Source organism: Branchiostoma lanceolatum, chromosome 12, assembly GCF_035083965.1.
Source record: "Branchiostoma lanceolatum isolate klBraLanc5 chromosome 12, klBraLanc5.hap2, whole genome shotgun sequence".
Classification (NCBI taxonomy): Eukaryota; Metazoa; Chordata; class Leptocardii; order Amphioxiformes; family Branchiostomatidae; genus Branchiostoma; species Branchiostoma lanceolatum.
Window position 1 is genome coordinate 16,777,425 of NC_089733.1, and position 26,973 is coordinate 16,804,397.

The window sequence follows — 26,973 nt, forward strand, 5'->3', positions numbered from 1 at the left end:
GATTTTTACGATTTGATATTAAACGTTTACATCTTTTTGGGTTGTGGAGACTCATCTAGATCTTGGCTCCTTTAGCGGCTTTCTCTGGAAATGCAGTTTTTAATTAGTTTGAGGGTTGATTAAACTGCAAAGCACTTGAAGCAGAATAACTCTTGAAGTGTATGTATTGATTGTTAAAAAATAGATGACTAAATAAATTGTGGGATGCTCCCTTCAAATGGATTTTCAACAATATGAATTTGAAATTGAAAATTCCATTGTTTCACTAGTAAACGACTACCAATCTGTCCTAATACCACACGCCGATTCATTCACTAGGCCTAGTCGTGAAACTGTTTCTTAGGACAGCCATTGTTCAAATAAACACTGACACGCCCCCGACACGCCCACCAACCAAAACATATTTGCTTCAGTACGTGGCACGAAACTCACACACATCTATCACCTGTTACTTTAATACATCAGCCATTAGATTCACCCACCGCTCTCTGAACCGCAAGTCTACGAAAACCACGCCTTCCGCACTGGTATTCCAGTGCTGAATCAACGGACGAATCGGCATCAGCACTGGTTTTCCAGTGCTGGCGAAAGTTCAGCACTCGTTTTCCAGTGCTGAAGAAAGTTCAGCACTGGTTTTCCAGTGCTGAAGAAAGTTCAGCACTCGTTTTCCAGTGCTGAATCGCTGTATTCCAGTGCTGAGTTTCTTTCAGCACTCGTTTTCCAGTGCTGAAACTTGTCTCAGCACTCGTTTTCCAGTGCTGAATGGAGTTCGGCACTCGGTTACCAGTGCTGAATGGAGTTCGGCACTCGGTTACCAGTGCTGAATGCGCGACAGAGCGGCGGTGCCAGGTCACGGGTCATGTCAAAGGTCATTCAGCACTGGTTACCCAGTGCTGAAACCGCCGTCAGCACTGGAACCGAGTGCTGATGTACAAAAACCACGCCTTCAGCACTGGATTTACCAGTGCTCGGGGACAATTCGGCACTGGAAAACGAGTGCTGAAAAATCCCCAGCACTGGAAAACGAGTGCTGAAAAAAACTCAGCACTAGAAAACGAGTGCTGAAAAAAACTCAGCACTAGAAAACGAGTGCTGAAAAAAACTCAGCACTAGAAAACGAGTGCTGAAAAAAAACTCAGCACTAGAAAACGAGTGCTGAAGTGTTTTCAGCACTGGAACGTTTTTCTTGCCAGTGCTGAGAGAAGTGCAGAGAAGTGCAGCATGGTCACTTGAACTTACTTACTTTGTGATTAATTTAGAATAAACAATGACCAACTTTATTCCGACACAATTTTGTCATTTTGTTCATTGTGTAATTGTATAGTAGATATAACGTTAGGTATGAGGGATGTGTCACAAAAAAACAACTTTATTTCTTTCTTTCTTTCTGGTCATAAGTTGTATCTTTGTTTCGTGATTGTGATGTGCGATACAGCTCTTTTGGGAGAGATTTGGGTGAGATTTGGGTGGCCCTGAAAAGGGCCCACCGGAAGATCTTACTCAAAAATCGGTCACGTCGAGGATTTATAGTCAGAGCAGCGTCAGAGCACTTTACCCCGGTAATATAGAAAAATCTGTCATAGATATACGCTATGGCTAATTTCAGTGAATAGTCCGGAAAAATACTACGTTTTGAAATCGCAAGTAAGTCACCGCCGTAACGTATCTCAGCACTAGTTTTCCAGTGCGGAATATTTGTCAGCACTCGGTTTCCAGTGCCGAAGCTTGTCTCAGCACTCGGTTTCCAGTGCTGACGTCGAGTTCTCCAGTGCTGAACTCCACTCAGCACTGGTTTTCCAGTGCTGAACTTCACTCAGCACTGGTTTTCCAGTGCTGAACTAAACTCAGCACTGGTTTTCCAGTGCTAAACTAAACTCAGCACTGGTTTTCCAGTGCTGAAGCCAATTTCAGCACTGGAACCGAGTGCTGAAAAAGAAGAGCGTGGTTTTCGTAGTTTTGCCTCTGAACCCAATAGGTAGTGCTCCACGCTTGAAATCATTCCGCCACGCGTTTATTTTTAGTCAAACCATAACGTGAACGAAAATAAAGCGCGCTGTCAGGTCAAAGGTTTCGCTTACCAAAAAGAGGGCGGAGAAACGTTGCAGAAATTCGTCTGTTCGGGGGCTTTATTTGAGCTTCAGAAAAGCTGATACCCTGATACTCGGTAAACAAATCATACTATATTTGATCATAACAAAAGCGTTTGAAACTCATGGAATATATGTTGTCAGTATTTTATAAATATGTTTACATGTTGTCGCCCTAATTGCGTCATCAGAGGTCAAGGCCGAAGTTCACTGACCGTGATGCTCCGCGGGTCCCACGCCTGCGCAGTGAGGAAGTCTGTAGCTTCCCTGGAAATATTTCCTGTTTTTTTTCTCGTGAAAAACGAAGAAAATTCCTTTTATTTTTGCGTAACTGCATCTCATACGTACAGCCGATTCTGCGAAGACACCTCGGATGGTACACTGCACTCCGGAGAACAGGGGACGCGTTTAATTTGGTGTTTAGTCCTCTGAAAGTGGCTTGTGGTGTACTGATTTCTACGTTAGCGTCGCAAGCCACGGACTCCGCTTTTGAAGAGCCGCTCAACGTTTTCTGGTTTATTTTATTTGCTGGAATAGCTGAAAAATCGTACGGAATCAGCCATGGCATGGGCTCGGTCTTCGGAAAACTCCCTCGGGGCAGCCGCCGATGCCGCCGACAACCTGACCGCCGACTTCGACGCCAGTCTGTCGGGACTCGGGCACGAACTCGGGTCCGCCGCGTATAACATGAGGTGACGTGGTGAAGATTATGCTAATTTGTTGTTGTTTGTTGTTGACAAAGTCTGTGATGATGAATACAAGTTGATCGATTTGCCTTCAGTTTGTTGAGATATGAAATTGCTTCCCAACTTGGTGATCTTGTTTACAATTTTAACATAAGCTGATCATAGATTGACAGACAGGGGCAAAGGTCAATGACTCTAGGTGACCTCGCAAGTTGATGGACAGATTTATTGTGAGGAAAACCTTTGTCAGGGATTATTGACATGTATGAACCAAACGTAAACATAGAGTAAAGTCTTCTGACAGATGCGGGCAGCATGCCCTTTTCCGTAATTCATATTTCCACGCAATTTGGTAGCCGAACTGCTCAAATCTAACACGGGGCATTATTAATGTGTTCAACATGAAACATAATTGGTACCTCAATTTAACGTTAAGCGATCACTCCTCAAAAACCTAACCAAGCCCGATCTTTTTATTTCAGTGAGGTCTTGGCTCTGCCCATCTTCAAGCAAGAGGGACTGGAGAACAGGTCGGTTGATGTTCTTCTTTGTGCTACAAACAGTTTCTTTTTCCCTGTCACCTGCAACTTCCAATAAGATAAATTTTAAGTGTCGGACAATGTGCATTAATTGAAGATTCCCGTCTTAATTATAGATTTAGAAATTTCCACCTTATTTCCGCAAAGGTTTTTTAAGCCACAATTTTTGAAATTAAATGAAGTAAGTCCCATTATTTTTGTCCATAACAATCTGTAACTTGTACTGTTGTGTTGTTCCCAGTTTCCAGTATATCTTGTGCGCGGCCACATCTCCAGCGTCCAAGATCAACGAAGAGACTGTGACTTATCTCAACCAGCGTAAGTCTGCAACTCTGCTTATTTTTCTTACATAAATGCGACATGATAAATAAAGAATACAACACAGTGTATTCCGTATCACCCAATGTTGACCGCGGGTCATTCGTCCAAAGGCCAGAAAGCGATCCAACCCGTGGGAGGGTTGGGACCGAGTGTGGTGCACTGCTGTACACTTTTTCTGTCATGCTCGCCCGGGAAAGCGCACAGTTCAAGGCAAAGTGCGCCAGAAGTTGTGAAAATTTTGTGTCCTTAAACAAAAGAATTATAAGAATGGTTCCATTGTCTGAATCCGGTAACAAAATTTTCAATAGCGATGCACACAAAGCACATTTAAATTATTCTATGGAAGCCCATGTCACTTGTGATGCAAGTAGAAGCCTGTGGTATACCATAAAATACAGACCATTACAGTAACGTAAAGGCCCAGGTTTGACAGACAACTTTATGATTGGTGAGATGATATCACAAATGAAAGGTGACTTGTTTTTACAAACATTTTTATATCTCCTACACACAGGTCAGTCGTATGAGCTGAGATTAAAACGTCTTGGAGACAACAGCAGTTTTCAAGGAGGAGAGCTACTTAAGGTAAGAATTAGCACTCCAGTTAACATGAGCTCTGCTTCTATGTGGGTCAATCTTATTATTGCTTGTACTAAAAACATTGTATAGGAGTAGTTTACCTTGCTTTCAAAGTAAACTGAAACTGTGTGCATTTAATCATGTACTGTGAATGCATTTACGCCTGTGGCTGTTTTATTATGCGGTAGGAGGGAAAGAGAGGTTATTAAAGTTCACAGTTGAACCAATTCTGTAGTACAGTAGAATTAGAAAATACATTTTTCATATGTTTTTATTTCGTATTAAGAGGTCACTGTGAAAAGTGCGAAAATAAAACTGGCTTGAACATGTACTGTTCATGTACGTATATCTGTTTTAACTTTGAGTAATGGCTTTAGATTGTATCAGGCCACCTGCTGTACCTTTGTTCTAAGATTTATTATCACAATCTGTAAGTTCAACATGCAATTTGACTATAAATCAATCACAGATGTAACATGAGAAATCTAGATATATTAGCTTAGCCATATGGAGTTTCATGTATCATGTTCAAAGTCACCTTGTAACGTTCTAATAACTGTTTATTTGCCCCCCTCCCACCCAGAGTGTTGTGCGGGTGGTGTTCGATGACATGTAGCAGGTTCAAAGTCACCTTGAGAGGTTCTAATAACTGTTTATTTGCCCCCCTCCCGCCCAGAGCGTTGTGCGTGTGGTGTTCCATGACATGTAGCATGTTCAAAGTCACCTTGAGAGGTTCTAATAACTGTTTATTTGCCCCCCTCCCGCCCAGAGCGTTGTGCGTGTGGTGTTCCATGACAGAAGGTTGCAGTACACAGAGTATGAACAGCTGGCTCAATGGAGGTCAATTAGGCCGAATGAAAGACTTCTTGATATTGGTATGTTTTGAATATTTTATGTTTTGTTATTAGATAAAACACATTGAAAGTAACACAAGGTTACTGCCTTATTTCATAAGCCTGACTTACATCTATGAATTGATAGCCAGCTATTGTTATTATACAAGTTCATTGAGCAGAAATGATATATATTCAATATACAAATTTATGTCCTAGGACGGAGGGACGGGTCCTTGGGACAGTCCTGGTTGTATACTAGTTTGTAATATTTACTGTTCCATTCAGAATTCTTGCAAAGCGATATTTGAACAACTTTTGTTTCTTCCCAGACATCCCGCTGTCGGTGAACATCTATGACATCAGGAAGGACCCTACTGCTGTCAACAAAGTGGAGTTCCAATGGGACCCCAACAAAGATACCTCTGTGGCAGTACAGGTATTTAAAAACATTTTTTTCTTCAGTCTGTTGGCAATGTGGGTTTATACCTGTGTTATTCAGTGTCACCATCCTTCAGCATAATTTATACCACATCAGCTTTGCAGGCACACAGAAGCAGCTGCTTGCATCACATGAAATGACTTCAGTTTTTGTTACCAGTCCTGTAGTGTAAACTGTACATGTTGCAATGTTTGTGGTGGATTTGTTTTCGTGGTGACCAGTAATTCTACTGTACTACAAAGTAGTACAATAATTAGACAAGTTGTTTCAAACGCAAAAACCTCCTTTACCCTCCTACCTTGAAGTAAAACCAAAGCGAAAGTAAGCATTTACTGTATGCAGGTACTTTGCATGTCATCTGTCTTTCTCACAACCAAAAGAAAGAATCGCTCTTAATCAGTGAGCTAAACTGGTTCGTGATCACTTTTCTCACTCTATTAACAATGTTAATACTGCTTTGTTTGTTTCCTATCCCAGGTCCACTGCATAAGTACAGAGTTCACGGCACATCGCCATGGAGGAGAGAAGGGCATCCCCTTCCGTATTCAGGTGGACTCTTACTCCGTAGACGATGAGCACCTCAACTCTGCTTCATGTCAGATCAAGGTGTTCAAGGTACGCAGACGTTTCTGTTTTTTATTGTTGACAAGCAAATAGTTTTGTTCCATTGTTTGATAAGGAAGAACAAGAGCCTATAGTAGTAATTGTTCCTGCATGCAATGGCCTGTAATGTTTGGGTGTGATTGGTGCGGCCAGAGTATTGAGCCATCAAGAAAAATTCTAGTTTAGTGTGGGACAGCTATGACGTTATGGATAAACTTTGTGCAGTGTTACATTGATTGGGCTTGTTTAAAAAAATGTTTGAAAAAGTATAAGTTTACAAGGGCTCCCTTGGAAATCAGATTTATAGATAGATGAATGGATAACTTCAAACCAACGTTTCCGTCTGTTTTTGAAGGTTAGACATCCAGTTACCCAATATATAAAGAGAATTCAAAGTCTACAACTGGATAAGAATTCAGAGATTTATTTCCGGACGTTTCGAGTGACATCCGTCACTCTTCTTCAGCGTCACTAAAATGAACTAGCAGAACTAACCAGTACCTATTTACAATAACTAGAAAAACCAGTTTTACATGGCAAATCACACAGTCATGCATAAGAGGTATTGAAATGTAAGACAATGTTTCTGTCTGCTTCAGCCGAAGGGTGCTGATCGAAAGATCAAAACAGATCGAGAGAAGATGGAGAAGAAGCCAGACAAGGACAAGTACCAGCCGTCGTACGAGTACACCATCCTCACCGAGGTCTGTATCATGCCCCTACATGATGCACAGCAGGTGAATATACATACATGGAGAAACTAACAACCGTTAGCCATTACCCATTAGGTGACCTGTGGCTACTGTAAATGCAGAAATGTTCACGGTGGTTTTGTGTTTGCGGTTTTCAAGGTAAGCTCTTTGCCGTGAACTTAAAACCACTGCGAAATGTTTTGCGCTCCTACCCCCTTGTCTACTATTGTCGCAAACGTGAACTGAAAACTACTGCGAACACTCCATTTTCTCCCTACAGCGAAATTAAAACCACACGAACTGAAATCCATTTACAGTATCTTGTCCAAAAATGTAGTACCGTAAGTCTTGAAACTTTTGCAGTGGTTTCTTTTTTCCAGTGACCATTCAACCACGAATTCATGAATATGTTTTATCAATGTATTTCTTCTGTACTACAGAAGTGTTTCCACTGTGAATTTAAAACACTGCAAAACCTCCTTTTAAGTTCTACCATTAAAAAAAACATTGCGAAAGTACATGAATTTATGGTATTTTAGAAATCTAGTTGGAAAGCTCAATAATTATACATGTGGAGGCCTTCAGAAACGTTTCTATAACGTAACTGTATGCAAAAAAAAAGAACTTCTGACTCTATTTTATCAGGTCACCAAATGAGTAATGGTTAATGACTTGTTACATTTAAAAGGTTAAAATGTACAAAGTTGAGTTTGTACCCTGGTCCTAACTACTTATTGGGAGGTTAGGAGTTCGAATCCCGACTTTTGCCGTTTCCCAACTGCAAAAGAGTTGCATAACTTAGGACTGGAAGTTTAGCTTTGGTCCATTATTCATTCCCCTTGTTCAGAAGTGTAGGGAATAGCTATTGAGTCTGTATGTTACATGTATGATGCATTTTGTATAAGGAAGGAAGAGTAGGTTTTCAGTAAGCAAAAAACTTAACCCTCTCCCTGCTGCCTAACCCTGTAACCAGTACAAATTTTATGGCAAACAACTACTTCAGCAGGGAGAAGGTTAATCCAGACATACCAAATTTTTGTATTTACAATGTACATTATGTTTACCTTTATCATGGAGCGCTGTTAAGTGCAGTTTAGAAACATGTCAACAGGAGGCACTTTTCGTACATTGCTCTCAGCACATTGGAAAAGCCCTACAAATGCATTGCTTTAGTATAGGAGCCTGTCAATTTGTCTAAAACTTGGATGCTGTTCATTCTGTTTTGTCCTTACTTCCATGTACAACCTGGGCTCAGGAAAACGTGTTTCAGCCCGGAACATCACCTCAGCACAACGTTGTAAGGGTTTCAAACATTGGGTGAAGTCTTCATGAAATAACTTGGTTGTTTCCACTGTTAGATTTTGCACATCCATAAGCACGATATTGTACTGAACCGAATGAGTTCATGTTTATCAATTTTGACCACTCTTTCAGCAGTAGGTTGATTAAAGAGGGTCTGCATGGGGTCTAGGCATTACGCTAAGTCCAGAAAGTCAATTACAAAAAATGTGGCCAACTCGCTGCAAATTACGGGGATGAAAAAGTTTTCCCTACGAAATATGACAAATCAAAATAGCTTACTAACAGTAACAGAAAAGGAACATGCAGGCCCTCCTTAAAACATTGAAAGCCCTTGTCACTTTAGATATGGAGAGCACTTACAACTTATAGCTCCACCGCTACATATTTTACAATGTAGATATTCAAATTGAGTGACGTATGTGCTTTCAAATTACACATCCAGTACCAAATTTAGATTTAAGGTTTTTAATGTGGTGTGCTTCAAAAGGGGTAAAAGACTTCCGAATTTAAAGTGACCAGTGTCAAAATATTACACACAACCAATTTGTTTTGTAGGTCTACACTTCTTCTCTAACATGTTATAAATGTGTTTCATGTTAATTGGTTATCCCTATTTTGATTTGTTCAACTTTCCATTTCCGTTGGTGTTTGCATGGTCCCATTGGTGATACAGTTAACACTGTGCTGTGTTTATGTTTACAGTTGAGTACGCCAGATGCCTCCTTCAACTCACCAGCTAGCAGCAGCTTCAACAGCAGTTTCCAGACGCCACCTGACATAAACAGGTTAGTCAGGGATCTTCCTGAAGAATGGAACAGTGGCGCTCCTCCATCCTGTTATAATCCCAGCTCCATCCTGTTGATTTTCACAAAGTTAGGGTATTTCTTCCAATATTGCTCAAAACTCGAGATTTCATTAATTAATCGTAGACAGGATGTAATGACAATAAAGCTAAAGTTGTAGGAAATAACTTTCCAAAATGCAACAGCTGTTCTCCTCTTGACGGGTGCATGACCCCCTCCGACATGCATCCTTCATGCTTGGTACCCTCCCTCCATACTGCTCTATATTTCTGGGGAGTAACATCCCAGGCTTGCCCTGGACACGGCTGGAAAAGAATCACATCGTCCTATTGGATGGGGAAGTAAAGTCGGCAGCCCAGTGTATGAGGGAGCTTTAGGACATCAAACCTTTGCCATAAAAGAACCCAACACAACATCGAGAATTTAGAGTAGGGGTGACCCAGTGTGCTTGGCCAAAAATATGCAAGCCGTAGCAAAGCCGCACTGTTGCACTAACTGCTAATGAAAAAGCGTCATGCTTCGTCCTCTGTTTGACTGCTTTCTTTCTTGGAGTGGAAATACTATGTAAGTTCCTCTACTTTTGCAAGGATTTAATTTTGCAGCAGATGGGAAAGGAGGTTTTCACAGTGTTTTAAGTTCACGGTCAAAACAATACTGAAGCACAATAAGTCAATAACACATGTGCGGTGACAAAAGTGAAATTGTAATATTTCAAGATTTACACTGTACAGTAGTGGCTGAAGTAAGGTTGAAATACAGTACCCATGTGCAGCCTTCAAATCAATTTTTAAAAAAATTAACGATTGCTGTTTCTGTAAGGGCCTATAACAACAGAGGATCTTTAGAATATATGGAGTCGGACTAAAAGTGGTAGTGTCTTTGTATGGTGCAGTTTAGACCTTCCAGAATAGGAACTGTTGTGTATCATCCAGAGGACACTTTCATGTCTTTTGATTTGAATGAGCCAGTTAATGCCAGTGCAAACCAGTATGGAGTTTCCATGGACCCCTGCCACCATGATATATGTACATGACACTTAAGCTTGTTTGTTACCTCGGTGAAAGGGAGTTTCATTTCAAGTTTTGGTTTGTTTGCTTGTCTTGTCTGTTCGTCTTTTTGTGTTTCTTGTAGGTCTTGGGGAGATGAAGGTCAAGGTCAATTTTAGGCCTCCTGGCAGTTTTCATTGGAACTGAAGCAGAACTTCCTGTATTCTTGACATGCTGTGGTCTTGATTTATTTGGTGGCAGATTGCTTTTGACGTTAGGAAGAAGCTGGGTAGACCTTGTTGTGATTATGCCAAATAGAAATAGCACTTACTCAAGCAGCTGGATATGATCAAGGAGGTTTTAAAACCTCCTTGATATGATTTTGTAATTGGTCAGACGTTTCAAGTAACATCCACTACTTTTCGTCAGTGACACTGGACAGGTGCGATCACTTCTTTTTGATTGATTTCAATGCCTGAAAACCAAAAGCCTTATTGTATGCTATCACATATATAGATAATTGGACACACAGTATTAATTTTCCTAGGCCCAACTTTTTATGTCTTGGCATAAAACTTATTCTTTGCCCCACATTGACAAGAAGGCCAATTTGTTTGTTTATAGAAGTTGAATTTGTATTATTGTCATAGAGGAAGGGGGAGACAAACACTGGTAAAACCTTTAAGAATTGGTCTGTAGTATCTCCCCAGTATACAAAACATGTAATTATGACATGTTTGATGAGAATCAACACAAAAAAGTACCTTCCTAATCCTGCAGCTTTACCGCTCTCCGGTTTAATTTGGTTCGCGCTAAGAAGAATTACCGCAAAATGAAGTTTTACGACACCCCACTGGGGTATCTTGGGAAGTGTGAAATCGGTGAATTACCAACCTTCAGATGTAATTTATTCAGATATCAGTTGTTTGATTAACATATGTTAACATGAACTGCTGACTTGAAGTGTGTAAAATCAATACAATACAGACATTTGCCCAGTTGATTTGATCAATAAACTTGTAAAGAATAGAAATAGCTACTCACAGTCCCTTCATGTAACAAACAACACTGATACTGATAGAGCCTTCAATCAATTGACTGTCCAAAATATCACAAAATAGGAAGCTATAAATTGTAATTTGTATGTACATGTATGTCAATTTGAGGAATAACAACAATGTAAGTAACAGACTTTTTACACATATTTGATGATAACACTATAAACTGTATTATGTATGTTACAGCTTTAAAAGCTTTTATACAGTCCACAGTGTAGTTTGCCAAGCCCCTGAACACATGCTGTCCTTGAAATCAGCTGATAACAATCATGAGACACCAGTCCTGCAGTAATTGACTGGGATCCAGTGGCAGCCAGTCTTGGCAGGTTGTATCAGGAACGCACCATGTCGGCTCAGAGGGGTGTCCTTTGGCCTACGTGTGTGCTTTCACATATACTGCCATACAAACACTCTTTTGTTGTTATACTGTTTGGTCAAGATTGACGTTCTGTCATGGAAGCCCAAATGTTGTAATGGTGGAAGGGAGGGGACAAAGCAACGTTCAGAGGTACAATGTTATTGTGTACCTTTGTTTACAATATTACATGTGTATCTACCCGTTGTTTTGTGGGCAACTTGTTTTTTTTTCTGTTATATAATATGCTGTTGTGAAGAACAGCCACAGATATGTATATGTATACTTTTTTGTAAGTGTTTTATCGGGGGTTATGTTTTTTAATGAAAAATTTCAGTTAATACTGTCTAAAGAACCAGTAAAGGTGGCACAAATTCCTCCTTCCGGATATAGAGTACATGTAAAGGGACCAGAATGATCTTGTGTGTGTTTTTGCAAGGAAATTTCCATGGTTTATGTTGTGTGTAATGGTTTTTGGCAGACTGCCAAAAAATCCTTTTTTGCACAATGATGTTATTCTGGAAAATATCAAATGTTTTCTGTTCCCATTTCCCAAACCCTAGTCCTTACCCTATAGAGGCCTTTCTGGTTTGTCCCTAGAATGCTCAATACATATAGATGTGGCCCAGTTTTGTCAAGGACATTATGGTTTGACATGACAAGCACACACACCGGATATGCAAATAAGGCTGTCTGGCGGGAACCAGTTGAAACCCATACAAACCTGACTGGACTTTTTAAACCAAACCTACACGCAGTATCTGTAGCAGAGTGTTTGTGTACACAAATAGAGAAGGTCTCTATATCTCTGCTGGCTCTATTGTTACAGGGTCTTGTGTGATATTTTGTGGGAGGGAAAGGTTTCCCCATGGTTGTAAAACGCGAGGGTGCTGGTCCGATGTTTGGATTTGCCCATGACCCTGGGGACTGTGACTGTGTTTATGAAGTCATCGCGCCCTTCAGCTTTCTTCAGATAAAAGACAAGTATGTTTGGTGTTTGCATTGAAAAATGTTATATGTGTGTTGGGTGCTTTTCATCTGCCTGAGTTGAATATTTATCCGATGAAATATTTCTGTATTGTCCCTGTAAGGGTCGTCTGCAACAGGAATTACCAGCATTCAAAAGTATGCCGTATGGTAAATTCAGCACAGTCGCCAATGTATTTATTACATTGTAGAAAAGTATGTTTTGGTGTTTGCTTTGAAAAATGTGATGTGTGTGTATATTGTTTTTCATCAGTCATCAAAATTTTGTCCAGTATAGAATTGTCTGTATTTTCCCTGTAGTTGAAGGAGGGCTGCTATAGGAATCACCGGCATGCAAAATTGTGCCTTACGGTAAATTCAGAAATGTTGCCAAATGCATTACATCGGAGAAAACTATGTCTGAGTGTTTGAAGGATGTGATCAGTGTGTTCAGTGATGTGTTATCCATCAGTTGAATTTCTATCTGATGTAGAATTGTCTGTATTTTCTCTGTAATTGAATGGGGGTCTGCATTATGAATTTCGCAAAATTATTGGCACCCATAACATATCGCATTAAATTCAGAAATGTGGCCCAGGCATTATGTCAAGAACCACCACCCACGGTCAAATGGATGCAAGCCCCCATTGTACTGAGCCAAGTATTGCTGCAAAGAATTTTTAGTTTGATACTTGGCGACCTCTGCTGTCTCTCTGTCTTGGACGGAAGGTTGCCCAGCAGTTGGCTGACGCCCTTGATGGGAGGTAAAGCTATGGTCCAACCCCTGTTCATTTCCTACCTGCTTAAGTGCTCGGTCAGGGTGTCTTTTCTCCTCTTAATATGGCTCGCCAGACAGCATGGTTTTTGGTTGGTGCTTCATTGAATTCACTGTAGGCATTGTCATGTTTTTTCAGTCAACTTGTCACTTATTCAAGAAAAAAAGGTACATAATTATAATCTCTTTTAACTTTCTGTCACTGCCTATTAGTGGTGACTCCTGAGTATTTTTACTATTGGGCACTGTGCCGAAATTGTGTTCAGTTACCTCTTTGTGTTTATGAAAAGAAAACAGTTACTCAGGCAACTGGATACAATTTTATCCAGTTGCTTGAGTAACTGTTTTTTGGCGTATCTTATTACATGAATGTCTAACCTTCATTAACCTTTTTTATTTATGGTCTCATATTCATATCCATTTGGTTTAATGAGAAAAAAAATATGCACCTCTTATGACAGCCTATCCAATCAAGAAACAGTACTTCTGGAGATTTTTTTCTTTCTATTGGAAGCACCTGTATTTCACCCCATAAAACAGTCCTCTCAACAATATCTATGGCATTTATACCTGCAATTAGCCACTTTTAGTGCAAGAGGCCCTCTTGTGCCATCTGGGCAAGAAAGCGTACATGTCTGACCCATGCCGACACGTTCTTAAATAATCTTGTAAATAACAATCAAGCTTTAATCTCAATACTTTTTTTATATCAGGTGGGATTGATGAAACTGAATTTACAATCAACCTAGATTTACGTTTTGGTGGCCCAATTATTTTTTAGACACTAGCAACAATACAGGAACAATGCTTGGTTGTTTGCTTAAGTGGAACGTTGGCCTCTACCCACTACTCTTGAATCATCATACATGACACCCTAGAAGCTTCTATCCAGAGTAGCATATGCTGTTGTAGCTTTCCCCAAGCTGTCAGTTTGTCGTCCTGTATAAGCCTGGAATTAGCGATTTGCATGTACATCATATGTCATTACCCCAGGCCTCCACCGCGGAATGATGATACCACAAATATGTGTTCCCATTACATTTAATTTAGTACTAGTAATGTACTGCGCAATTGTCCCAATCACAACCTTAAAACACTGCAAGAAACCCCATCCCCCCAAGCCATTGCAAAATTGAATGCCCGTGAAGATACATAAATTATCGGTTTGCTTACATAGAGGGATACTGTAAATGCAGAAATGTTCGCAGTGGCTTTATGTTCGCAGTTTTCGCGGCGACCGTTTCACCGCGAACATAAAACCACTGCGAACATTTTTTTCCAATACTGTAGCAGTATATGACTTATAGCACTGCCGCGAACTTAAAAACACAGAGAACACTCCATTTTTCCCTTAACGCAAAATAAAAAACATGCTAAGTTAAATGCATTTACAGTATTGAACCTAAAGGATGTCTTAAATGCTGCAAATTCAAAGTGACCAGTGTTTGTGCCATTCTTATCACCTGACTCTTTCCAGCATGATTTTTCCAAGTCTGTTCCTTACACTTGCTTAATTTCTCTCCCACAGAAGTCTGCAGAGCCCCACCAACTCTGTTCCAACCCCCACTGAGGATGTGGTGGACAAAGCTGGATCTCCTGAGGTGAGACACATTCTTGTCATTTATACCAACAGTTATTTGTCTTTTTGCCAACAATTATCAAGGTTAGGCTGATTTGGCCACCTCCCCGAGAGCTTGTGGCCATTCACGTCTAACTCAGGAGAACCATTCCCATTCCCAAAAGGACCTCAGGACTCTTTATCACGATGAAAATGAGTCATGATCAGCCTCCAACACTATGGTAACAGATATTAATAAACCTAACGTAATGGTGCAACTGGCAAAACAGAAAATGTTTATGTGATTTTATTAGAAATGTCTTAATTCTCTTTTATAAATATCTCGGGAAAAACGTCTAAATATATATGCAAATTTTGTCAGTTTTTTTTTTACATTTTTCCAGAAATTTGTTCAAATCCTTGAAAATATTCCTCCTTGATTTGGATTCTAAGACTTGTATAAAGTGTTCATGAGCTTGATATGTTGTGTTTCTTTCCACTTTCTATGTTTGTGATCTTGATGGCAGCCCTTGGCACTGCCATCAGAGGTACTGAGCACTGTAAATCATCATCTATATGTCTCATCTTAGTCTTTGCAGTCTTGTGATGTTGTATGTACAGTTGCCAAATTTGTCAGACTGCAATCTACCCTATACACAGATCCCATAGCCCCACCCACATCTGTCAAAAATGTAGGAACGCAAACATAAAAATGCAAATATTTGATGGACGTGCAGCCACTCTCTCATTGGTCAAACTGCTAATTGCTGTGCCATCATTGGTCAAACTCCTGATTGCCATGCTATCATTGGTTGTACTGCTATTTGTGATAGACAGGATCGGTCTATTCTACATGTACATGTTGTTGCTCTAAGTTCACTCCTCTTGTTCCCTCCCTGTCGAATAGTCTACCCATCACCATTTAGATGTTAAGCCCTTACAACTGACAATTTTCTTCCAAGTTGTACAGCTTTACACTGCATGCTGCACATATTTTGTGCACTGAGTTTCCCTGTTACTATAGCAAACAGTTAAACTTTTAAAACTTTAAATCTACCAATTACATACTTATAACGTTTCTTCCTATATTTCCAGCCACTCTCTCCAGGCGCCAGCATCCAAGATACGCAGAACTGGCTTGTGCACAACAGATTCGGCAACTATGTCAGAACGTTCAATAACTTTGCAGGTTGGTTCTAGAGTCTTACCTCTCATACTGTAAATCTTGAAATGTTCACTGTGGTTTTAGGGACCTCTCCACCATGAATTCATAAAACTGAGTATTTGTGTTTCCATTTTACATGTGTTGCTACTGTATTAAAAAATTGTTTCAACCGCAAACTTAAAACATTTTGAAAACTTTCTTTCCCCTTCTTCTAAATGTCTATCTTTTTGTTTGTGTAGGAGCTGACTTGTTGAGATTGACAAGGGAAGACTTGGTGCAGATATGTGGCCCAGCTGACGGCATCAGACTCTTCAACGCCCTTCAAGCCAGGTAACCATGACCACTGTTACCATGGCAACCACTATCTCTGAGTCTGTAACTACGACAACCCACAGGAATATATTTGTCGATAGCTTTGCATCATAGCCAGTGAACTATGGCTTCCTTGGCCCAAGAAGATACACGAGTTGGATGTCCTTTAAGTTACACATGACTTGTTCTTACCACTGGTCTTCTTTCATCTTTTCAGAGCGATCAGACCGAGGTTGACCATATATGTCTGTCTGGAGTCACAACATGGTAAGTCCTGCTTCTTGTAGCCATGTGCAGTAGTACTTCCCTCATGACCTCAATGAAAAGCGGCCTGCGTGCCGATATGAGCTTATCATGAATAAACAAAGGTTCAAACAAACTTGTGAAGGAGTGTTGTAGTGGAAGAGTTCTATGAATAGCCTATCAGTATCAGATGGATTTTAGATCTGAAATGATAATTCTTTCATTTCTACAAATCATAATGTTTCTCTGCATCCTTTATGAGTGTCTCAGTTAGCAGTACCTCAAAGACTAGCTACCAACTTCCTAACACTGATCTTGTGCGGTACTTTACACGACTTCCTCACTCCACCCAAGACAGTGTAAAAACGAGTATATTATGTGTGGGTCACGACACCAGCAAGAGCTGCCTGTGTTCCACGTGTATTGCACTGTTGCAATTTCAATAAAATCCAAAATCCAAAAGTCTGAGTCCTGCTTCTTGTAGCCATGTGCAGTAGTACTTGTGAAGGAGTGTTGTAGTGGAAGAGTTCTATGAATAGCCTATCAAAAGGATTTGAGAACTGAATGATTACAGAAAGATGAGGAAACTTTCTCCTGAACAAACCTGTGAACATTGACTTGGTCTGTTTTTCAAGTCTACCATGCGATCTTCCTGGAGAACCTGTGTGTAGAAGAGCTGAAGCTGAAGATTGCCCAGCTGTTCAATGCCTCCCCGTCACAGTTAGCTGATCTCTACAGACAAGGACCCACCGGCATCCATGTCATCATCACGGATCAGGTAAGGATTCAGTCTTCTCTGCTTATTTTGTTACTAAAAATATGCTATTTCAACCTCAAGGTCTTTCTTGTTCAATGTCAAGAGAAATTGTATGGAAACATCAATTGATATCAAAGCCAATTATAAAAGTTTCAGGGGGAACTTTCACAAGGATCTTAATCTCATTAAAAAGATGTACTTCTTTACTGACTTTTTGGGGTGATGATTTGTTTTGATTATCAAGTGTCATTAGGTAAAGCAGTCATCCTCAATTGAGGTGAAACATAATGCTTTGTAGCTAGTGGTAGTGCAATGCGGCTTCGCTAAGGCTCATGATTTTGGCCGAGCACATCTGGTAACCCCTACTCTTCTCTTTAAGTGTGTTGGGTTCTTTTACGTGCAGAGGTTTGAGACTTATGCTCACCAACACGTTTGTTAAATTGCTCATTGTATTCCTTCTGCAGATGGTGCAAAATCTCAATGATGAGACTTGTTTTGCCCTTTCCATGGTTAAAGGTAAGGAATACTTTTTGTATTTTGTTTTTAGATAACTCAGTCACTTTTTGCATCATTACTAGTTCTATCCAAGTTCTATAAAATTTCCTTTGTCGGCCAGCTTAAAAAATTGTTTATTGAATTCTTTTTTCTCTCTTTACAGCTGAAAATGATGAGAACAGATACCACGTCGTCTTCAAGTAAACAAAACAAGTCCTGTTAGTTTTATCTTAAATGTATGTTGTCTTCGGAGTTTGTCTAAGGAGGAAAGGAAACTGCTATTAATAGATATCTTAAACTTAAAAAGAGATCACTGTAAGACTGCTTCCAAGCAAAAGGAATATAAAAACACAGAATTACTGAGAGATCTGCTTAAAATTTAAGGTGTACTTGATTGTATTTAGATAAGAGAGCGCTATTCTTCTGAAACAGAAAACGCTACGTCTATCAAAGAAACAAAGAGTAAACGGTCAGGAAAAAAGTGCTTCATTGTGTTTTTCTCAGGGATGGCTCAACATTAGACATTAACACTGCCTTTGCTGAATATTGTATTGCCACTTTGTACAACAATCCTCATCCATTTCCAGAGATGGTATATTCCAGTTCAACTGACTTAACTGTAGACACTAACGGTTCTTACAAAACATATCAATAATTACTCCGTATGTTGTGCCTAAGGGCGGCTATACAGATACAGACAGACTAAACCATTAGCAGGGAAAAATTTCATGATACAAGAAATTATAAAGATTAAATCTATGAAAAGTAGCTTGTTTGAATGTCAGCTTAATTTCATTTCTTTGGTGCTTTTTATAAGAAGACATACCAAAATGGGTAGCTGCTTGAAAAGAAAGAAGCTCTACATGTAATCCGACAATTGCCCCATGATGGCCAGTATTTCTATGTCTGGACTAACTATTTAATATGGTTCAATTACAGTGAAATGAAGGAAATTCAATAAAAAAACTGATTATGTCAGTAGGATATAGACCAAAACATAGCTTTGAAAAGAAGTTTCAAAAGAGATAACTTTGTTTTACACAAATAAAGACAAAGGAAAAAAATAGAGAAAGTTAGTTTTTATTGTGACAGATTCTATTGTCCAAGAGGAAATGGAAATCACAAAATATGAATGTTATTATGTTGTCTATGCCAAGTAATATGAGCTTGCTTGCCCGTATAGTTGTAAAAGCCTAGAAACTTTCCGTTTGTGAACTATGTATATTTTTGGCTGACTGACAACAAATGCTTGTCCTTATTTATAAAAAAGAACGCAGGTAGCTTAAGGTTAGTACTTTGTCTAACAGCAAAAAAATTATTGTATAAGGTCAAGAGAAATTGTATGGAAACAGCAATTTAAATATCCGATTATGAAAGTTTCAGGGGAAAATTTTACAAGGATCTCATTTAAAAGATATACATCTAACTGACTTTTGGGGATGATTATTTGCAGTCTTTAGTCTTGATCATCAAGTGTCATTTCAACCCCATTATTTATCCTTTTTGGTCCGTTCCAAAGTTTGTTGTTAGATCATTGCTAAATTTGTTTTTATGTATTGATGGCTTATAAGTGTAAATAAGGTATTAATGAGCATTTCTGTTTAACGTACAAGTACTGATCATTGCTATTTCTGTACGTGATAATGTTGAAAGCTTTGTAAATGAGCAGCTTTGGTCTTGGTGATTTTATAATAATGTTTGTAATGTAATGAGCTTTGGTTCAACTTAAAAATGTACTGGAATGATGAAAGAAAAAAACTGCCTTGTTGTCATCAATATTGTCGTCTTGTATATTTCTTTACAAGTAATTAAGATCTGAATTATTTGCTTATTCAGTCTAACATTCTCAGTCTACACTGGATTCACAAAACAGTCATACCTATCATTCTCATCACTTAAACAAACATACTTTCTTAAGCACTAACTTATCAGTTATGTTGAAATTGTTACTTATCTATTAACATAGATTGTATCTGTACTACAATCTGTTATGAGTATTAGTACCTTAATAGCTATGATTTTGGACTAGTAGGTCAACGCATTGAGAATGTTGCCGATGGCCGACTTAATCGCAATATAGATACATCATAATGCATAATCATGACAAAACACTTCTACTAAAGAGCCGTATGCAATCTTTCCTTACACACATAACGGCATATACACTGTACTTAGACATTTTAAGTTTTACATTAATTCGCATAGCTACTAACATCATCCGTACATAGCCTTCATATCAAGTTTCCAGCTCTGCCTGGCACAGATGCCATAACTTGCTAACTAATGGTTTCTATAGGTACCACTAGACACCCCACCAGACTCTCATTGGATTGCTAAAAGATAGTAAACATTGGTCAAGTAGAGAATGATTTTCTAGAGCAATTCGCCAGCTATACGAGGGGCATTCGATAATTTTCAGCCTCTCCTAGAAACCAACTCAAATTTTGGCGGATGAAGGTAAAGTATGAAGCCTTATATCTGCCGTAAGGTAATTTAAATAATTCTGGTTATAATGTTTGCAAGCAACATTCTTTTGAAAGTCAGTAGTTAAAGGAGTACTAGACTCCAGAAGGCGGTGTTATTTTCCACTAGATTATGTATCAATGAATACCACCCTGACATTCTTTTTGTTATCTAACTTTTGTCAGGACATTGTAATAAGCCATAGGCTGAGGTTGTTTAATTCAATTAATCAGAAAATAGAGGGTCACTTGGGGAATTCGGTAGAATACTGAATGCTTTTTGATGCGCATTGGACTAGTGGGTACTTTATCGTATACAGTAAAAAGTATTCATTTTTACTTCCTAAAATTATCATCTATTGGAAAATGACTCCCCCCTCTGGACTTTAGGACTCCTTTAACAGGCAATAAAAACATGACATGCTAGTGTGAACAGAGTGTAAGGGTACTCCTCAAGGTAAGACACCTGCAGGTGGACACCTGTGGAGAATAAGCTTCGCCTCTGCCTCCAGGACGTTTCTGAATCTGGTGAATCCGGTCTCGATGCACTCCTGTAAGGCAGTGGTGTAGCACGAGTACAAGTTGTAGTGGGCCCTGGGGATATAAAACAAGATGTAAAGAATATAAAAGATATATAAGACTAGAAAGGCAGCATTTTCAGGATATTTCCCTCCTGACCAATTCAACTGCAACAAAAAATATCATATTACGGATACTGATGTGATACAATGCCTCTCTACTATGGTAAAACGTACGGGCATGTCTAAGTTATCTTTGGCTTTAGTAAGTTGGAAGAGACAAAAGAGCCTTTTGGCTGTTACTTTTCATCAGTGCATCCTTTATGTGTTTCTTTCTATTTTGTTACTACAAACAAGGAAATGAACTCCGTACTTACAGACAGAAAGCTCTGTGCGATAGTCTTCCACTTCTCCTGATCTTGTAAGCACGGTTCTGGTACCTGGCGTAACAGGTGCTGAACTCGACAGCGACGAAAGACGCACAGCCCAGGTCTGTCAGGAAAACAGTGGAGGATCTGAGATTCTTATATCCTAGATTCTTATATCCTAGATTCTTATATCCTAGATTCTTATACCCTAGATTCTTATATCCTAGATTCTTACATCTGAGATTTTTATATCACAGGTCTGTTAGGAAAACAGTGGAGGATCTGAGATTCTTGTATCCTGCATTCTTATATCTGAGATTCTCATAATTATCTGAGATTCTTGTATCTGAGATTCTTATATATGCTAGATTCTTATATCTGCAATTCTTTTATCCTAGATTCTTATATCTGTGATTCTTATATCCTAGATCCCTATATCTGAGATTCTTATATCCCAGGTCTATTAGGAAAACAGTGGACGGTGTGATATTCTTATATAACGTTAGCGTTACTCTCCAAGCAAAGCTCGGTTGGGATTCATTGTCACCTTTTTATCATCTGTCCCATTTTCTTTACGCCAGTCACAATCTTCCCCACCAACCTCTGCTTGGCTAATTCTTTTAGATATATGTTACGAAACGACTAGAAACAGTGGTATATTGATGATATAACCGTGCAGTTCAAACTATCACAAATGAGGACGCATTACTTCCCTTTTCGAGAATTGTGAACGCTCAGAACAGGGTTCGAGCGTTGTTGGGATTCGAACCCCACACTTTTGTGATCCAGAGGGAGTTTGCAAACCACAAGATGATTGCATGGGCAGTATGGAAGGCTTAAAGACTTGTTTCCTTATCTATATACAGTTTTATCAACAACGTTACCTTCTTCTGATTCCTCTGACTCCGCCACTATCTCTTCAACTGAAGCTGGTTGAATCACCTCCGACTCAAACACAACGATCGGCTCCCCTTTCTCAACATCTACAGGAGAAGAAAGAAATAAATAAAATCACATATCCAAAGATATCTTACACGTTGGTAAAAGTAGCAGCAACAGAGATTGTTTATTGAGATGGGCTTCACACAAACCTTAGCCAGACGACAGAATGTTTCCGAAGACTTCACGGAATTGATCCCTAATCTAGAAACATTATTTAAGGACAATTCAATCTCTACAACCGGATAAGATACGGAGATTTTTTCCGGACGTTTCGAGTGACATTCATCATCACTCTTCTTCAGCGTCACTACAATGAACTGGCAGAATAAGTCAATACTTGTTCATGAGATGCAACTGGAAAAACCGGTTAAGCATGACAAAGTCACTGACTTCAGGTATGACTTGTAATTTTATTTTAGAAACTCTTTTAACCTTTAGCACTATGAAGTAGCCGTTTGGCACCCAATTCTCTATTGGTTACAGAGTTAGGCAGCAGGGAGAAGGTTAATCTGTTATAAAGTAAGAGCATAGCATATGATGATATCGGACCTGTATCGCCATTGGGATCTGCGTCTGAGCCGAGTCGACGTAACTCCGCCAGTCCGATCACGTTGGTGTCCTCCTCGCTGGCTTCCTGGTGGGTCCGATCGCCAGTCTCGCCCTCCTCAGCTTCAGCCTCTGGCATTGTTTCCTCAGGCTGCAAACATACATGATAGCCTCCATTAACATTAATCCGCTGGGTTACATAAATCCGCCACTTTGAAAAACAGTGGGTTTTATAGATCTCTAGTGTTGCATCACCCCCCCCCCCCCCCAAGAGTGCCCAGTATAGATATACAGTACTGTCAGTAGTGCATTATGCTGGGGGATGTTGGGTTGGAGATCTCTTTTCAGGGTGGTGGAAACCCTTGTGGAATTATGGTAGTAGATGTTACATGAATTGTATGTTCACTGTTTGATAAAATGTCTTCACGAATCTTGCTCCTTTCAAAATTGTTATATTCCAGCTGTTTTAGAGGTACTGAATTTTATAAGAAACAAAGTATTGTGTGTACATTGTCCATGGCAACGATATTCCTGTACACCTTTCCATGTCGCTGTACTAGCATGCATATGTCGATATAGTAATTATACCTGTATGGCGGTGGTTTCAGTTTTTTGCTCCGTACTCGTAGCTACAGCGATGTTTTATATACATATCGTAAATCTGTTCAACATCATTCATCACTTAGCCTGATTGTATAAGAATTTTGTCTGACTCTTACAGTACCTCCTTCCCCATGACCTCAATGACAAGCGGCCTACAGGCTGATTTGAGATTCTCATGAATAAACAAGGGCTCAAACAAATCAAACGAACAACCAAACTCCAAAGAGCCAAAGCATTAACCAAACCTTCACTTCCTCAGCCTTTTCGTCGGGTAGCGCCGTTGCCTCTTCCTCTGTCTCACCCTCTGTCACGTCCAGCGGAACCTCGACTACAGGCACGCTTTCTGTAGTCTCTTCTTCTTCTTCCTCTGGCACAATGTCCTCTTCGATCTCTGGGAGGCCCTCTGCCTCTGGCTGCTCTGTTGCTTCAGCTTCTGCAACGACCTCAACAGGAGCAAGAACTGTCGTCGTCTCCTCGCTTTCTGTAATCTCTTCTTCTTCTTCCTCTGGCACAATCTCCTCTTCAATCTCTGGGAGGCCCTCTGCCTCTGGCTGCTCTGTTACTTCAGCGTCTGCAACGACATCAACAGGAGCAAGCTCTGTCGTCGCCTCCTCTGTCTCCGTATCAGCCACTTCTGGAGTGTCAAGGTCTACCTTCTCAATAGACTCCTCTTCTTTCTCCATCTCGACTTCTTCTGCAGTCTCCTCCTCTTCCTCCATCTCCAATTCTTCTGCAGTCTCCTCCTCTTTCTCCATCTCCACTTCTTCTGCAGTCTCCTCCTCTTTCTCCATCTCCCCTTCTTCTATAGCTTCCTCCTCTTTCTCCACCTCCACTTCTTCTGCAGTCCCCTCCTCTTTCTCCACTTCTTCTGCAGTCTCCTCCTCTTTCTCCATCTCCACTTCTTCTGCAGTCTCCTCCTCTTTCTCCACCTCCACTTCTTCTGCAGTCCCCTCCTCTTTCTCCACTTCTTCTGCAGTCTCCTCTTTTTCCACTCCTGCAATATTCTCCTCTTCCTCCATCTCGACTTCTTCTGCAGTCTCCTCCTCTTTCTCCACCTCTTCTTTAGTCTCCTCCTCTTTCTCAGAATCTACCTCTTCTACTGCAGTCTCTTCTGTCTCCATGTCTATCACATCTAAAGCATCCTCTTCTTTCGCCACATCTGCCACTTCTTTAGCGTCCTCCTCCATTTCTACAGTTTCCATAGTCGCCTCGACCATGTCTTCCACATCAGATGGTCCAGTTGGCTCTTCCTTGCCCTCCTTAGCATCTTGTGTTTGTTCTTTCGTGTCTTTCAGTGGTGACATTTCAGTGCCATATTCTTCCTCTTCCGTTAGCAACTCTTCTGTGTAAATCGGAAAAGTGTTACGGTTTTAATGATTTGCCTTTGCGGTTACATGCAAAGCTACCGTGATAATATAATGTGTATGTGGAAGGTTTTCTGTCGTTAACGTAATACGGGAGACAGTTGGCAAGAAGTAGTGGTGTGGGCTCAAATAAAGTTCTAAACAGGAACTATGCGTCTACAGCATTCCGAAGATGTGTTATGAATCGAGTACGAAGGACTTGAGGTTGTCCACTACTACTTGGATACGTTAGACTAGAGCATGATTTATGTAATAAGCAAATGTATCTAGAACTTAGAAGTGATCATGAGTCTCTTACCGTCTGAATCTACCTCGGTATTCATCCGAGTTATTGGCTGGACTTCTGAAGATTCTTCCTCCATCTCAGGAGGCTGGACCACCTCCGCTATCACGTTTGTCTCCTCTTCAGATTCTTCACTTCCTTCTGGTCGATCTTCCTCCTGCACAGGTTCATCTTCCTCTTGCGCATCTTCGGCATCGGTACTTTCCTCTTCTGCTTCCCCCTCCTCTTCGATGTCATCTTTTTCAGGCACCTCGTCGACTTCTTCACTCGCCTTTGCAGCATCCGTTTCCTCCTTCGTGTTTTCTCCATCAGCGCCCTCTGTTTCTTCTGCTGTTTCTCCTGCCATCTCTTCTTCTTCATCTTCTTCTTCCGGTGTCTGTTCAGTTTCCTCCTCAGGTGCTGCTGGTTCTTTTGCTGACTCGTCTTCTTCATCAACTGGCTCCGACATTTCCGTGCCGGGCTCTTCATCCTCTTCTTCTTCTACCTCTCCTCCGAGTACATCATCTATGATGTCCACCACATCAGTTATTTCTGTACCTTCTTCATCTACCTCTACCTCTTTGTCCCCTTCTTCTTCTACCTCTCTTTCAGCTTCCTCTACGGGCGTTAACTCCGTTGCTTTCAACGATTCATCATCTTCAGTGACCTCCTCTTCATCTTCTGTTGCCGATTCCCTTCCGGGCTCTTCTGTTCCCTCAACTTCCACATCAAGAACTTCCTCATCGATGGCTTCAATCACCGGTGGAGTTTGCGTACCCTCTCCTTCTATATCGCCTTCTGTTTTCCCTGCATCTTCGTCTTCTGTTGGATCGGACTCCTCCGGTATTTCTGCATCTTCATCTTCTTTTTGATCGGACTCCTCCGGTACTTCTCCATCTTCTTCATCTGCATCTTCGTCTTCTGTTTGATCGGACTCCTCCGGTACCTCTGCATCTTCTTCATCTGCATCTTTGTCTTCTGTCTCCTCCGGTACTTCTGCATCTTCGTCTTCTGTTTGATCGGACTCCTTCGGTACTTCGGCATCTTCTTCGTCTTCTGTTTGATCGGACTCCTTCGGTACTTCGGCATCTTCTTCATCTGTTGGATCGGACTTATCCGGTACTTCTGCATCTTCTTCATCTATTGGATCCGACTCCTCCGGTACTTCTGCAGCTTCTTCGTCTGTTGGATCGGACTCCTCCGGTACTTTTGCATCTTCTTCCTCTTCTGTTTGATCGGACTCCTCCGGTACTTCTGCATCTTCTTCATCTGTTTGATCGGACTCCTCCGGTACTTCTGCATCTTCGTCTTCTGTTGGATCGGACTCCTCCGGTACTTCTGCATCTTCTTCGTCTTCTGTTGGATCGGACTCCTCCGGTACCTCTGCATCTTCTTTGTCTTCCGTTTGATCGGGCTCGTCCGGTACTTCTGCATCTTCGTCTGTTGGATCGGACTCCTCCGGTACCTCTGAGTCTGCATCTTCTTTTTGATCGGACTCCTCCGGTACTTCTGCATCTTCTTCTTCTGTTTGATCGGACTCCTCTGGTACTTCTGCATCTTCTTTGTCTTCCGTTTGATCGGACTCCTCCGGTACCTCTGCATCTTTTTCTTCTTCTGTTTGATCGGACTTCTCCGGTACCTCTGTATCTTTTTCTTCTTCTGTTTGATCGGACTCCTCCGGTACTTCTGCATCTCCTTCTTCATCTGTTGGATCGGACTCCTCCGGTACTTCCGTATCTTCGTCCTCTGTTGGATCGGACTCCTCCGGTACTTCTGCATCTTCTTCGTCTTCTGTTGGATCGGACTCCTCCGCTATGACGTTAGTCTCCTCTTCAGCTTCTTCACTTCCCTCTGGTCGATCTTGCTCCTGCAAAGTTTCATCTTTGTCTTCTGTTGGATCGGACTCCTCCTCCGGTACTTCTGCATCTTCATCTTCTGTTTGATCGAACTCCTTCGGAACTTCCTGCATGTCTGTCCCTGTCTTCTCCACCGGTGCTGCCGTGATTGGTGCTCTGTCAGGTAACGGTGTTGAATCCTGCCCGTGCGTCTCCTCCTCGGAAACGGCGGATTCTGCCTGCGTCGGTCTCTCCGTCGCTGCTTTCTCTGTGTTTTTTAAAAGATATTTCATTAATCGACCAAACGAGAGTGGCTTGAGTAACAACTTTTTGGCGTATCTTATTATCTGGATGTCCAAGTTACTCTGACTAAGGAGGTTTAATCCTTGCTCTAACATTAATTTTCATCGACGAGAATGGCAATGCAGGAATTTGCGCTAATATACTCTATGCAAATAAGTATGCTACATGCAAGAATCTAAAAATGTTTCTTGTTCCATATTTCTATCATCATGA

The 26,973-nt window shown here is 40.7% G+C and overlaps 2 protein-coding genes across 6 annotated transcripts in view; one reads left to right on the forward strand and one right to left on the reverse strand.

The window, feature by feature from the left end:
- Positions 1–2,648: 2,648 nt before the first annotated feature.
- On the forward strand, positions 2,649–19,333 carry LOC136445846 (transcription factor CP2-like). Of its 5 annotated transcripts, none has more exons than XM_066444010.1 (18): positions 2,649–2,779; positions 3,256–3,303; positions 3,554–3,630; positions 4,148–4,218; positions 4,982–5,087; positions 5,378–5,484; positions 5,965–6,102; positions 6,690–6,827; positions 8,038–8,079; positions 8,787–8,869; positions 14,556–14,628; positions 15,113–15,133; positions 15,681–15,774; positions 15,990–16,080; positions 16,280–16,329; positions 16,941–17,083; positions 17,527–17,578; positions 17,721–19,333. In XM_066444010.1, the coding sequence occupies exons 1-18, from the start codon at positions 2,649–2,651 to the stop codon at positions 17,759–17,761; spliced, it is 1,506 nt and encodes a 501-aa protein (XP_066300107.1). In that variant the 3' UTR covers positions 17,762–19,333. The 5 variants fall into 5 exon arrangements, with proteins under 5 accessions (XP_066300107.1, XP_066300109.1, XP_066300108.1 ...); XM_066444012.1 differs by having other exon boundaries at positions 6,690–6,794; XM_066444011.1 differs by lacking the exon at positions 15,113–15,133.
- Positions 18,622–26,973, reverse strand: part of LOC136445803 (uncharacterized) — a 38,374-nt gene continuing 30,022 nt past the window's right edge. The window contains exons 16-21 of the mRNA XM_066443944.1: positions 24,659–26,725; positions 23,242–24,338; positions 22,397–22,544; positions 21,790–21,888; positions 20,915–21,029; positions 18,622–20,613 (exon numbers count right to left, since the gene is read on the reverse strand). Of these exons, the coding sequence (XP_066300041.1) occupies positions 20,472–20,613; positions 20,915–21,029; positions 21,790–21,888; positions 22,397–22,544; positions 23,242–24,338; positions 24,659–26,725 (3,668 nt within the window). The 3' untranslated portion in view covers positions 18,622–20,471. The remainder of the gene's footprint in view (positions 20,614–20,914; positions 21,030–21,789; positions 21,889–22,396; positions 22,545–23,241; positions 24,339–24,658; positions 26,726–26,973) is intronic.

Bases quoted from the DNA above. Each gene is read 5' to 3' on its own strand.
- LOC136445846 (XM_066444010.1), top strand. From the start codon at position 2,649: ATGGCATGGGCTCGGTCTTCGGAAAACTCCCTCGGGGCAGCCGCCGAT. The intron at 6,103-6,689 runs GTACGCAGACGT...TGTCTGCTTCAG, and splicing joins GTCAGATCAAGGTGTTCAAG to CCGAAGGGTGCTGATCGAAA. The intron at 6,828-8,037 runs GTGAATATACAT...ACCTGGGCTCAG, and splicing joins CCCTACATGATGCACAGCAG to GAAAACGTGTTTCAGCCCGG.